We start from the raw sequence: 14,106 nt of genomic DNA on the forward strand, positions 1-14,106 counted from the left end.
AGATTTCCAGCCTGGACAAGGGGACGGTCACTGATAAACATGGCTGCCTTAGCCCCACCTCATGGATGGAGGGCACATTCCTAAGGGAGGGAAGAAAGGTGATCATGGGCTCAGGGATCCTTTGAAAGGTGGGCTCCAAGCTGTAGACCGTCCTCTGGGTGCGATGTGAGCAGCACCAGGGCTTCCTATGTGCAACCAGGGGCCAGGCTTCCACACCCCTCGTCCCAGGAGATGGATCCTCCAGCCCCTGGTCAGGTACTGTTGTTCCGGTTTCATACACAAAGGAAGCTAATCATGCTGCAGGCCCTTGCCTGAGGTCCTGTCTGAAGGGTGGCAGTCACTCAGGTCTGTCTGACCCCAAAGCCACATTCTCAACTCTAAGCCTTTTTTTCCACTTTAATCTTTGGTGGCTCCATCCCCATTGTTGATGAGTTGCGCTATTAATAAAACTTTTCTTCTTTCCTTCATATGCTGCTCCAGAGCCACATCTTCCCGTCTTGGATGTGTGTAATTTCTTGTTAGACCCAAGTCCAGGCCCTTAAAGTTTTTTTATTTTATTTTTTTTAAGGTTTTAATTATTTTATTTCAGAGGGAAGGGAAAGGGAGGAGAGAAACATTGATCAGTTGCCTCTTGTATGCCCCTTACGTCCCTGACCAGGAACTGAAGCAGCAACTTTCAGTTTGCAGGCTGGTGTTCAGTCTGCTGAGCCACACCAGCCACTGCTGAGCTACAGAAGCCAGGGCCAGGCACTTAAATTTAATCCCATTTCCTAGTATGTTCATATCTTTATCACAGAACGTGTTTTTGTCACCATTTTTTTTTTTTTTTTTTTTTTTTTTTTGGAGCATTGAAAGATTCATTGATTGAGAAGGCCTAGCATCTGAAGTTGGGAGAACTAAGTCTCAAATCCATCTTTAGAGAGCTCAAAATTCAGGTGTCATATATCAAGGGAAGGGAAGATGGGTGAGTTGAAGACATGGGGGTGGGGCTATAGACAGCTAGGCACAGAAAGGGGATCCAAGGAAAAGCACAAAACTTCTAAATCCCTTTGTTCCTGGTAGACCCCTACTGATCTGAGTCTGGTTCTGGATCCTTACTTTGTGCCTATTTCCCCATCTTATGATTCTTGTTCATTTCCCATCATGGGAAGGTCTGATGCGAAGCCTTTTGTGTATCTGCATGCTGGCCACTGATTGACTCTTTAAAGGAAAGCTTGGTGGACAGTGCCGATTCCCGTCGACACTGCTCTCAGCACTGGACCCTTTGGGGTGACCCTTCACCCAGTTCCTCACTTGTTGTCTTGGAACTCAGCACACACCCTTGTCCTCAGGGCTAGCAGAAGGTACCGTTCCTGGCTGGAACCTGAGGCAGCTCAGTTTGCTTCATATATTTCCTGCCCCAGGTGATACACCAAGGTTTGGCGATCCAGAAACTCACTCTGGTCCCTGCTCTGAGGTGTGCATGGTCTAGAGGAGGCAGGTGCTGGTGTCTTACGGGTACACCTGGGAAGGCTGCTTTACTTGCTGAATTGGGGTGGGGTTCTTAAGTCTTCATAAAGATGGAATTTAAACAGGGCTTTAAAGGATGAGTGGAGTTTGCCAGGCAAACAGTGTGGCTCTTACGGGAAGGATAGCGTCGGCAGAGCAGATTGTGCAAGGGGTGGTGTGCATGTGATCCACATACTCAGGTGTATGAGTATTTCCTGCATTTCTGTCTCCATCATTTGTGTGTTCATAATAAAAACCAACTTAAGCTGCCTTTGGCTTAAGCAGAAACCAGGTGTTTGAAGGGTGCAGGGATCACTCAGAGAACCTCTGGGGTACAGTGGCACAGACTGAGAAGGCGGGACCGCTGCTCCAGGGACCTCAACCAGTGGAGCAGTGGGTGCTCCTCGCACACCCTCGGAGGTTCCCTCCCTCTGGATTCGCTGCTGTCCTTTAGCAGTGATTCCAGTTTTGAAGTAGAAGGCTGCACGTGGGCTGGACTTCAGTTTGCCTTCAGTCAGAAGGGGCTTACAGCAGAGCGGTGGGGGGCGGGGGTGCTGCTGAGGGCCCAGCGTGCAGGAGCTGGGGTCCAACAGCAGGGGATTCGGGTGCCGAGGTAGTGGGTGACGCTTGGGTCTTCAGGCAGGATGAGCGCCCAGCTGTGGTGTGGGAGGGGTATATCTGCTTCAGCTGGTGGCAGGCGTCTAAGAACCGGGGTCCCTGGCTGGGGAAGCAGAACTGCTGTCTTCCCAAGCCCCAGCCTGACGCCAGTCCCTCCTATCCCCAGAACCGGCCTTCGGTGATCACCTGCGCCTCTGCCAGCGCCCGCAACTGCAACCTCTCGCATTGCCCCATCGCACACAGCGGCTGCATGGCCGGGCCGGCCAGCTACCGGAGGGCCCCAAGCTGTAAGTGTCCCGGGGCAGGGGTGGCCAGGTGGGCTCGGGCTTCCTCAGTCAGCATGACTTCCAGTGCGGTTTGCTTACTTCCATCTCATGCTGTAGATGGGAACCCCTAGCTCCTGGAGCTTATTTCTAATTGAGACTGAAAAATTGGGATTTTTAGAGCACATATGCCCCTAGCATTGTTTCTGGCTTGGGTGGGAAGGGAGGAAGACACGCACTGGACCTGACCGTCAGGATCTTTCTCTAGTTGGGTAAAAATAGGCTCTACCATTACTGAACTCCACATTCTCTCTCTGAGCTTGTAGCTAACCCAGGGCGGCAGGCATGTTGCCAGGTTACAGGATCAGAGACATGTGCCCAACTAAGTGGGGTGGACATGGGCCCTTGACCACTGTCCTGTTCCCCCACAGCCACCACCACCTGTGACCCCGTGGTGGAGGAGCATTTCCGCAGGAGCTTGGGCAAGAACTACAAGGAGCCTGAGCCGGCGCCCAACTCGGTGTCCATCACGGGCTCCGTGGACGACCACTTTGCCAAAGCCCTGGGAGACACGTGGCTTCAGCTCAAGGCAGCCAAGGACGGCGCGGCCAGCAGCCCTGAGTCAGCCTCACGCAGGGGCCAGCCCGCCAGCCCCTCTGCCCACATGGTCAGCCACAGCCACTCCCCGTCCGTGGTCTCCTGAAGGGAGTACCACCCTCGATCAAGACGTCAATCTGCATGGTTTGCCTGAGCTTTGAACAGTCAGTCCTTAAAAAAAAAAAACAAAAAAACAAACAAAAAAAAATTTCATGGGAGTGGGGTGGGGGGAAGGGAAGGGACAGTTTATTCGCAAAAACCATGTCAGTGGGATTTTTGTTCTGTTTTTGTGCTTGCTTGGTATTTGTACGCCAGGGCCCTCAAACACGATAGCAGGAACAACATGTGGAACATCTGTCTCATGTAGCATCCTAACTTCCTGCCTCAGTTACCAAAGAAACCTCTGATGCAGGTCTGCTGCCCCAACTGGGCCGGGACTCCATGGCGCGCACTTTCTCAGTCACAAGCCATGACATTGGTGACCCAAATGCTTTGTGCTTTTCCATTTGCTTCTTGAGACCGGGGTGTGTGCGGCTTAGCTTCCGTGGCTTGTTAGGTCCAGCCCACATGTGTGTGCTTGTGTGTGCGTCTACTTGAAGAGAACAGAGGACTGTTGTGTCTGATTTGCACTATTGGAGGAGGACTAGAGTTGCCTGCTTGACAACTTTATGTGAGATGCTAGTACTGAGGGCAAACTGCTGAAAAACAAAGGGTTTAAGGATGACATTTCTGACCATTTGTGTGTTTTTGTTGTTGTTTTTTAAATTTAGACAAAACAGCTTTGGAAGGGGAAGTCTCATACCGGTTATAGGTCTTTCTCTCTCTAGATTTCAGGTGCTTGCAACTGGACTGCAGATTCCACCAATCACGGGCATTTTACTTTCTCTAAACACTGCAGTTTGTTAGACTAGAGCTGAGGTTGAAGATTCCGTAGTGCTTTAAACGTGATGCATGTTTTAAGGGAGAAAAATAGCTGGTTTCTATTAATTGTATAGACAGTAAACACAAACCTTAATACTTACTAGCTTCTGTTCAGAATTAGTTTATTTTTGTCAGTTACAGTCCTAGATATACTTACTGCTGGTACAGTTGTACTCTAAGATTTGTATTTGATGTTCATGTTACTCCCAAGTAGTAAGGGGCCAGGCGGCCCCTGGCAGGCCCTGGTGACGGGCAGTCGAGTTGTTCGTTGGTCAGCCGTGGTGTAGGATGCTGGAATTTTTGCTGCGGGCTGACAGCATCATTTAATTTTTTGCATCCCTGTCTGCTTATTACTAGTTCCCAGGGGAGTTGGGATTTGTGTTTTCCAACTGCCTTCCGTGCAGAAACTGCTCCCTTTAACTCTCTTGGCTAAACAGCAGATTACTGACAATCTGTGATGTGCTATTTTGTGTGCTTCCTCGTACGCTGGGGCCAAGGCAGTATACATTCCTCTGACTTTATACAGTTATTACTGCATTTATTATCGTTTGCTATAGTAATAGCTACTAACTAGAAATTAGGTGAAGAAGAAAGCATGACAGACACAGCTGTGGATGTTCAACAGCTGCTCCTCTTTTTGGTAAACGCACATGTCTACCCTTTGCCCCTCCACCGGGCTACACTCCAGCCTCACTCACCAAAGGGCTTAAGAAGTCACCGGGCCAGGTGATGCTGGCGTGGCCACCTCACCTGTGAGGCATTGTGGACTCACGGGAGCCCTTGAGGCTGGTTCTCCATATGAGAAAAATACAGGTTAGTTGGTTCATTTTGAAAATTGGCGCCAGGTCAAAAGGTCGGAGGATTGGCTCTTGCTGTGGTCACAGGGTGGCTGCAGGTCTTGGAAAACGTGAAAGAAAAGCCCTCTCCTCTCGCCCCTGCACACATTTCACTCCCACTTAACTGGGCTTCCAGGCTTTCGCATTCAGGCCCCTGTATCTTCTGTAGGAAAAATCGTTGAGAACACTTTTTTTATATAGGTAACTTTAAGACCATCATTACGCTGTGCGTAAAGAATGTACAGAGAAATTTGTAGGTATTTTTTGAAGAACAATTAATTTGTTAATGATATGTAGCTATTTAATTTTTCCCGTTCCTATTGTAATCATTCATATTTTTTTGTTTGGAAAAAAAAGTTGATCTTTTTTTTGTCGTAGATTTGTCTGTAAAAGTGCAGGAACACAGTTATTCTATGAGAACACTGCATCTGCCTTAATAGCCACTAGTTTGTTATTGCTACAGGCTACTGAGCGTCGCCACAGGAAAACAACCCCACTGCAGGCGGGCTCTGTGAAGAACGGCTCCTCAGACAGCTCTGTCAGTAACGAGGGTGCGACTCTGGGAGGGAACAGTGGTGCTGACGCCCAGGCCCCTGGTGCACTGACCTATCTGGGATAGGCAGTACCCTGGGGGGGCCTCGGGCAGACGGAAGCAGGAACCAAACATTTCACTGGGTAAGGACACACTCCCTGGCCTCAGGAGGAGCACAGTGAGGTTCTTCACAGAGCCACGCCATCTGCAGTGTGTCCTGACAGTTCTCTCCATGTTTGTAAATCTGTAATATACCATTCTCTGTGGCCTGTTTTTCCTGGAAAAAGAAGAAAAAAAAAAGGTTTGGCAGGCCATCTTTTTTTTGTACTTAAAAGTAGCCTTAAGAACAATAATAAAGTGCTCTTAAACCACCGACTGTATGTGTGACCCTTGGGTCCTGGAGTGACAGCATCAGGGCTTTTGCTGGGAGGACTGACGGCGGGGCGGGGCAGTGCTTAGCAGCCCTGTGCCTACCTGCAGAGGTGCCCCCAGCTATGCTCCCATCGACTGGAAAACTGTAATTTTAACTCTGTGAGAAGCATCCTTTAAACCCTGACCCATAGAAATTCTAATCAAGAGTGGGCTTCAGACTCCATTTTGACTTTGGTTCCAGGCCAGAGACTACAGGTGATACCACAAGGATAAAAAGCTTGGAAAGGCACCTCCTCTCCCCTGGGTGTCCACACCCACCTCTCTGGGTGTCACAGATGCGCAGACTCAAGATAAAAGGGAAAATCAGTCCAAGCCTGAGTGACACATGGTATGAGTGACACATGGTAGAGCCCATCTGAAACCGCCTGCTGGACACCTGGCCACAGACGGAGGCAGACACGCTGTCAGCCACCCCACACTGGAGTCCAGCGCCCGAGAGGCCCACAAGGACCCTGGGATGCGGTTTGCAGTGCAGCCCTGCATTGGTCTCTAATAGGAGCTGGCTTGTCACTTCCCCATTTAGTCTGTCTTAGGCCGATTCCTCCCTGTCACCCCATGGGGGCCAAAGTGGAAAGGGTCCTGGGCAGCTTGACTATCAAACACTGTGACAACAAGAAAAAAAGAAGTGCTCACAGAGGGAACCAAGTCCCAAGTTGATGGCAATGCCAAAGCCAAGGTTATTATTGAGCTTAGAACTGGTGGGATCACGAAGCATGAGAAATGGAGAACACCGGACGCTCCTGTCAGCAAAGGGAGGGCTGCAGTCCTCAAGGTGTGGAGAGAAGGGAACCAACGAGCTTAGAGGGTCGCGGGGCCCAGAGTCACCAGTCTTAGGGCAGCTGTCCTGCTCTGGCCACTGAGAGCTCCCCAGCAGGCAGCCAGGGAGAAGTTGGCCACTCGAGGGGTGGGCTGTGTCAGACGGTCTCGTCGTCACTCATGTCCCAGATCTGCGTGGAGAAGGGAAACATTCAGCAGAGTGTTCAGTGGCTGGGTGCCGCCCACTGATGCTCAAGACACTCAGTTGTGTCAACAAGGCAAAGGAAGAATGGCTCCCATTTGCAGGTGACACCCTCCCTTGTTACCTGGAGACTGACACCTCCATTTCTTGTATAATGAAAGCGAGTCTTAGGTGAAGTTACTTGCCCAAGAGATTGTCAGTAAGTGGCTGAGCCCAGGGGGAGAGCTGGGATTTGGCCCTGGGGAGCGTGGCCACCTCCCCGGCTCTCTCGCGCCCACTGCAGGGCTAACATCCTTGCCCCGGTCAGGTCCCCGTCAGCCCCTGCTCACTTGTTTCTGTGGACCTGACCATGACCCCAGGTCATCTTGTCTCTTGAATGGTTTCCTTCTTTTGGAAAATGTCTGCCTGCATTTTGGAAGGCAAGCACCCTGAGGGCGGGGACTCCGGCTGTGCCCTTGCTGCATGGGGCGCAGGAAGCCTGCCCACATGTCCCGTCTCTGCAGGCCCCCACCCCAGGTGGTCTGCTCCATCATCTGTGTGAACTGTGGTCCAGGTGCCAACTGGACTAAAAGTCACATGCCCGGACAACACTAAAGAACTGGTTGCCCCTCAAGAGTAAGCCTTCCCCCCACCAGCCCCAGTGGGCGCCTGGGCAGGACAGTGGAGACAGCCAGATCTTGCCTCTGTTCCTCAGTGTGTATAGTTGGGGAGCCTGGGACTTATGAGTCTGACATGGGGTTGGGGGAGATGTGAATATGGGGGAAAAAGGATTCCCCAGAGAAACCAGAAAAAGCAGAGGGAGGCACAGCCCGCTGGCCCCATAGGCTAGCTCTTTCCCTCTGGCCAGCACAAAGGCCCCCTGGGCTCCTCGTATCCTGGGCTCCCTGGGGGGCTGGTCCCTGAACTTATGCCTCCAGACTTTCAGAATTCCTAGAACTGGTTGCAAAAGGCCACCTCAATGCTAGCTGAGCCGAGAGAAGGAACATCATGTTTACACGAAGCTGGCCCGGGGAGACGAGGAGGCCCAGCCAAGGTAAATATCAACACCAGCTTGGCTTTCAAAGTCAAGGATGTGGAAAATAAATAGAGAAGGAAATTTCCTCTCTCTGGAGGACCTAGCAGCCCAGGCCCGAGGGCTGGTGGGTGTGCCTCTCACACCCACCCCCCATTTTTATATACATTTTACTGTCTGAGGACACTGGCATGAGACTGCAATGTCAACATCCAGCTGCCTGCAGGAGCAGGGTCCAGATGTAGAGAAGCCAGGTCTGGGGTCCGGCAGCCCGAGTGTGGCCAGGCAGGCCCTGCCCTCCCCTGGGCCCAGCTCATGCTCAGCATGGCCTGAAGACTCTTGGGCCTGCCTCCTAGACCTAGAAGACTCAGTGGTAGGAGGTGGGGTGGCTGCATTTGGAATGAAGGCTGCACTTAGGAGCTTTTGGACTTGGTGATCCTCCAGTTCTGACCATCTGAGCAGGCAAACAGGGTTCACCAGTGGAATTCATTGATTCACTATGCCATTCAATAAACACCCATTTATGGAGCCTCTCCCTGTGCCAAGAGCTGTGCAGACCTGATGCAATCCTTCTTACACTCCTCACAACAGCCTGTGAGGTGCAGATGGAAACAAGCTCAGAGATAAGGCAGCTTGTCTGGGATCATACAGCTAGTAAGGTGCAGAGCTGGGAGCCCAGGTGTGTGGGAAAAGGTTATGAGAACAAAAAGGGCTGCCTGCACTGCCTGCAAGGTTGCGGCAGACTGCATGGAGGAGGTGGCCTTGACCCTCTATGACCTGCCGTGCCTCCTGGGAAGCCACTAGCCAGGGCTGGGCAGAGTCCATGACAATGAGCCATGCTGTCTGCAAATCTGCAAATGGGCAAATGAAGTTGTTGGCAGGACCCTAGGGGTCCAGGAAAGGGCTATATGGAGAGCAGGAGCCACCATTCATTTTACTGGATCACAGTTATGAGAAGGGGTCCTTGGCACACGGCAGGGAGAAGAGAGAGCTGGCGTGAGTCAGGGAGGTCCAGGCTGTACAGGGAATCAAGTAAGGCGCCCGAAGGCTGATTATGATGGGAGTCTACAGAAGGGGTGGGGGTGGGCTTTACATAACCGCTTGGGGATTTTCCAGAATGAGTTCCCTGGGCCTGAGGTGCGTTTCTCCTGTACGGCAGCCAGTCCTTTTCCTATCAGCTGGGCCCAGGAAGGCAGCAGCAGATCTTAATTTTAAATTTCCAGAAACTTCGGCCTTGACAAATACAGTGTAATCTTGCGTACACGTGGAATCTAAAAAAGCTGCACTCAGAACCAGAGAGGAGGTGGGTGCGGTTGCCAGGGGTTGAGGGAAGTTTGGGATGTTGGTCAAAGGGCACAAACTTTCAGTTACAAGAGGGACAAGTTGCAGGGATCTAATGTACAGCATGGGGACTACAGTTAATACTGTTAGATACTTCAGATTTGCTAAAAGAGTAGATCTTAAGTGTTCTCGCCATATACACATACACAAGTAACTAGGTAGGCAACCTCCTGAATGGGAAAATGTATTCCCCAGTGATATAGCTAATAAGGAGATAATATCCAAAAAATATAAGAAACTGATACAACTCAATAGCAAAAAATAAACATTTTGATAAAAAATATGCAGAGGACACAAAAAAAGCATTTCTCTAAAGAAGACATACAGATGGCTAACAGACATATGAAGAGATGCTCAACATCACTAATCAAGGAAATGCAAATCAAAACCACAATGAGATACCACCTCATACCTGTCAGAATGGCTATTACCAAAAAGTCAACAAATAACATGATGGCGTGGATGTGGAGAAAAGGGAACTCTTGTGCCCTGCTGGTGGGACTGAAAATTGATGCAGCCACAGCATGGTGAGTCTTCAAAAAACTAAAAAACAGATCTGCCATATGACCCAGTAATTCAAATTGTGGGTATTTATCCAAAGGAAAAAAAAACACTAATTTGAAAATACATATGCATCCCTATGTTTATTGCAGAATTATTTACAACAGCCAAGATAGGGAAGCAACCGAAGTGTTTCCTAGATGAGTGGATAAAGAAGATGTGATGTGATTATAGATATAATGGAATATTATATGTAGTCTTGCCATTTGCCACAACATGGAGAGACCTAGAGGGTATTTACACTAAGTGAAATAAGTCAGAGAAGTACAAATACCATATGGTTTCACTTACATGTGGAATCTAGAAAACATAACAAAACAAATACAGACTTACAGAAACAGACCAAAGGAAAAGGGTGTCAGAGGGGATGGGTGGCAGAGATAAGGGGATTATGGTCAATATTTGGTAAGTGTGCACAGTGACAGATGATTACTAGAATTAGTGGGATGGGATGATCACATATAGGAAATGTCAAATCACTATACTGTATACCAACTATTAAGTTTTTTAAAAAGTATGAGGTGAGAGATGTATTGCCTTTGGTAATCATTTCACAATGTATATGTATGTTAAAGTCATCATGTCTGTACAATCTAAATATATGCAATTTCTGTTTGTCACTTATTACTCAGTAAAGGTGAGGGTGGGGGGAAATTAAGCCTCGCCTCCTCTTAGACTGTGGACTCCCAGAGGGGACTGCAGTCTGTCTGCTCCCGGCAGGGTCCACATAGCATCTGGCAGAGCAGAGGCCCAGGGAGTGTTCTCTTAATGAATGAAGGTTATATTAAATTGGCAAAGTTTTTAAAAAATGATAATACTCAGTTAATGCTGAGAAGGGTATGGTGAAACATTTCCAGGAGGAGTATACATTGGTAATAAATTTTTTTAAAAAAGATTTGCGAATATGTAACGCAAAGCATTAAAAGTGTTCATACCCTAAGGAAGAGAAAATCTTTTTTTGCAGGTGATATGTAAATATACATAGAAAACCCAAGAAAATAGTAAGATGAGTACAGACAATAAAGAGCATTCAGTGAGATAAAACATTAACAAATTATAGAAACAATTATTAGAAAACGTAATGAAAGGGGAGAACCCATTCATTATAAGAGCAATGAAAAAGATAAACTCCTAGGGAATAGACCTAACATGAAATGTACACCATCTATATGAAAAAACCCCCCAAACCAAAACCCTCTTCAAAATAGTCCTGTAAAAGCCTCACAGAAATCTTACAAAGAGTGAACGAACTGGGTACCCTCTGTTTATGCACAGGAAGATTCAACATCAATCAAGGTGTCAACTTTTCCCAAGTTAATATTTAAATTTAACACAAGCTCAATCCCTAAAAATCAACAAGTATTTTTCCTGGAGCTAGACAAACTGCTTCTAAAGTTTATGTGGAAACAAAAGCAAGATTACCTAGCAAAACCTTTGAAAAGAAGAGCAATGAGGAGGTTCCCCTGCTGTATGTTTAAGCGTGTCATAAAGTCTGTAATGAAGAGGGCTGTGTCAGCGTGAGCACAGACAGATGGGCCAATGGGACAAAATGAGTCCAGACACAACAGAATAGAATGTCCAAGCACATATGGAAATTCAGTATTTCGATGATAAAGATCTGGGTAACGTGAACTCGAGTCACTAGAAAAAAATGGACTTTTTAATAGATGATATGGGGACAACTGGATAGTCATTTTCAAAATGATAAAATTGATTCCTTGCCTTTCACTGAGCATCAGAATAAACCCCAAATGGAATAAATATCTAAATGTAAAAATGAAACCATACAAATACTAGATGCAAATAAGTGAATTCCTTTACAGCCTGGATGTGGGGAGCCTGACCTAAAATCTATAAGTAGTAACAACAGACACATTGGACCATGTAAAAACGTGTGAAATTTTGCATGGAGAAAACACTATAAGCAAAGTCGAACAGACACACTGGGAGAAAACATTCTAACACCATAAAAGGCTAATCCTCTTAATACACACATGGTTCTTAAAAATCAAGAAGAGAACCAATAAACTGATTTTTTAAAAAGCAGGCCAAAGACATCAACAATTTATAGGAAAAGATAGGTGGCCCTTAAACTTAAGAAACTATGCCCAGCCTTAATCAGTAAGAGAAATGTTAAAATTTCTTAGGACACCAAAAATACTAACCAGAACAATTGATTGGGACCTCACAGAAACCTGGTCTCTGAAAAACAACACTATGAAAATGAAAAAGCAAACCACATACTAGAAGAAAATATCCATACTGTATTTAAAAGGACTTGTATCCAGAATATACCAAAACCTCTTTGAGCTCAATCATAGAGACAGACAACCTATTTTTAAAAAATGGGCAAAAGATCTGAAGAGACACTTCACAAAAGAGTAACTACAATGGCCAATAAGAACCTAAAAAGATATTCAGCATCCTTTGTCTTCAGGGAAATGCAAATCTAAACCACAGAGACAGCACACCCCACCTTCTAGAAAGGCCAAAATGAAAAAGGCTGAGAACTCAGACACAGCTGCTAGTGGGAACATCAACTAGCATAACCACTTGGGAGAAAGGTCTGATGATTTATAAACATACACTTACTGTATGACCCAACCATTCCAACTCCTATTTACCCCAAAGAAAGGAAGACTCACGTTCATGAGACAACTCGTGCAAGAGTGGCCATAGCAGCTTTTTTCATAGTAGGCACACACTTAGAATCAACCCAAACGTCCGTCAACAGGCAGAGAAACTCTGGGATAGCCACACAGTGGATGCCACTCACTGTCAAAGGAACAGACCACCAGTGCACGCGGCAGCATGTGCTCACCTCCGAATTCTTATGCTGAGTCAAAGGGGCCCCCCACAAAAGACTCTGTGCTGTACGGCTCCATTTGTATGGAATTCTAGCAGGGGCAAAAGCAATCTATGGTGACAGAGTACACCATTTGTTATAACCCACTAAACTACACATTTTAAAAGTGAGTTTTATGGAATGTAAATTACACCTTAATAAAGCTGATTTTTTAGAAAAGCTACGCAGGGGGAACATTGTCTTACCTATCAGACTGGCAGAAATCCTAATGCTTGACTACATTTTGTTTGTGAGCCTTCAGGAAAACATGCTCTGTGATGCCAGTGGGACATCAGCGGGATAGCCCCTACCAAGGAAAATCTGGCTATATCTGGCTATAGCCAACAGAGTTACCTATGTCCTAGCTGTTAACTTAGCTCACTTTCAGGAGTCTACCTAAGTTACACCTCCACAGTACAAGAGGACATCATTCCTTGCTGCATGATTTGTTACAGGAAAAGGCTGTAAACAACTCAAATTGGAACCAGCTAATTAAACCATTCACTGCACATCCATCCATACCATGGGCCACTGTGGCCCTAAAGCACAGTGAGAACATAGTGAACTGATAGAAGGCAATTTCCAAAATTTATTGGGGGCTGGGGGAAGAGTATCTATGGCATGCTCCCTGTCGTGTAAGACGAGAAAACAGAATATTTTTTAAAAAATGTTTAATCCTCACCCAAGGATATGTTCACTGATTATTTAAAGGGAGGGAGAAAAAGAGAGAGAAACATCGATCAGTTGCCTCCTGTACGTGCCCTAACCAGGAATCGAACCTGCAGCCTTTTGGTATATGGGGATGATGCTCCAACAAACTGAACCACATAGCCAGTGTTAAAATTTTTTACTTTTGCAGAAATAAACACAAATTGATTTAAAAGACTACCTATAGGGACTGGGTGGAATGAGATTGGTCTGAGCATACATTTTAACTTTAGAATCAAGGAAGTGTTTTACATATTTAAAAATTAAATCAAGAAAAATAATCCAAAGCACAGCAATTAAACAATTAATTGGACTTTATCAAAATTAAAAACTTCTTTAAATGATATATTTAAGAACACTATTAAAAGACAACTCTGAGTGAAAGAAAATATTTGCAATCATATATCTGATAAGGAACTTGTATCTAGACCATTTACGAGTCAATAATAAAAAGCAAGTAACCCAAAGAAAAATGAGCAAAGGAGTTAAATAGACGTTTCTCCATGAAAGATATATAAATGGCTAAGAAACACAAAGATATACGCATGGTTACTTGGACATCATTAGGCATCAGGAAAATGCAAATCAAAACCACAAGCAGATACCACTTTGCACCCATTATGATGGTTTTAGTAAAAAAGTTAGATAACAACAAGTACTGGTTGTGATCTGGAGAAACGGAAACCCTTATACGTTGCTGTTGGAAATGTAAAATGGTGCAGTTGCAGCCACTTTGAAAACAGATGACAGTTCATCAAAAAGTCAGACTGAGAGTTACCACGTGGCCCAGCAATTCCACTCTGGAGTGTGTACACCCAAGAGAAATGAAAACCTATGTGTGCACATAAGAGTTTGTACATTAATGTTCATAGCATTATTCGTAATAGTCAAAATGTAGAAGCAACTCAAATGTCCACCGACAGATTAACGGAAAATGCAGTCTATGCATTCAGTGGTTTATGACTCGGCCAAACACCTGCCTGCACACGGGCTT

General features: G+C 46.4%; 2 protein-coding genes across 6 annotated transcripts in view; one reads left to right on the forward strand and one right to left on the reverse strand.

Annotated features, from left to right (window-relative positions):
• The window catches only part of VGLL4 (vestigial like family member 4), a 154,777-nt gene extending 149,110 nt beyond the window's left edge, over nt 1–5,667 (forward strand). For all 5 annotated transcript variants that reach the window (XM_054595079.1, XM_054595082.1, XM_054595078.1 and 2 more), the window contains 2 exons: nt 2,273–2,393; nt 2,801–5,667. In XM_054595079.1, coding sequence (XP_054451054.1) covers nt 2,273–2,393; nt 2,801–3,072 — 393 coding nt within the window. In that variant the 3' untranslated portion in view covers nt 3,073–5,667. The remainder of the gene's footprint in view (nt 1–2,272; nt 2,394–2,800) is intronic.
• Nucleotides 5,668–6,376: 709 nt separating this feature from the next.
• Nucleotides 6,377–14,106, reverse strand: part of ATG7 (autophagy related 7) — a 282,375-nt gene continuing 274,645 nt past the window's right edge. The window contains exon 19 of the mRNA XM_054595174.1: nt 6,377–6,634. Within this exon, the coding sequence (XP_054451149.1) occupies nt 6,602–6,634 (33 nt within the window). The 3' untranslated portion in view covers nt 6,377–6,601. The remainder of the gene's footprint in view (nt 6,635–14,106) is intronic.

Source organism: Pteronotus mesoamericanus, unplaced genomic scaffold, assembly GCF_021234165.1.
Source record: "Pteronotus mesoamericanus isolate MK-2021 breed Mesoamerican mustached bat unplaced genomic scaffold, CSHL_Meso_final scaffold_54, whole genome shotgun sequence".
Lineage (NCBI taxonomy): Eukaryota > Metazoa > Chordata > Mammalia > Chiroptera > Mormoopidae > Pteronotus > Pteronotus mesoamericanus.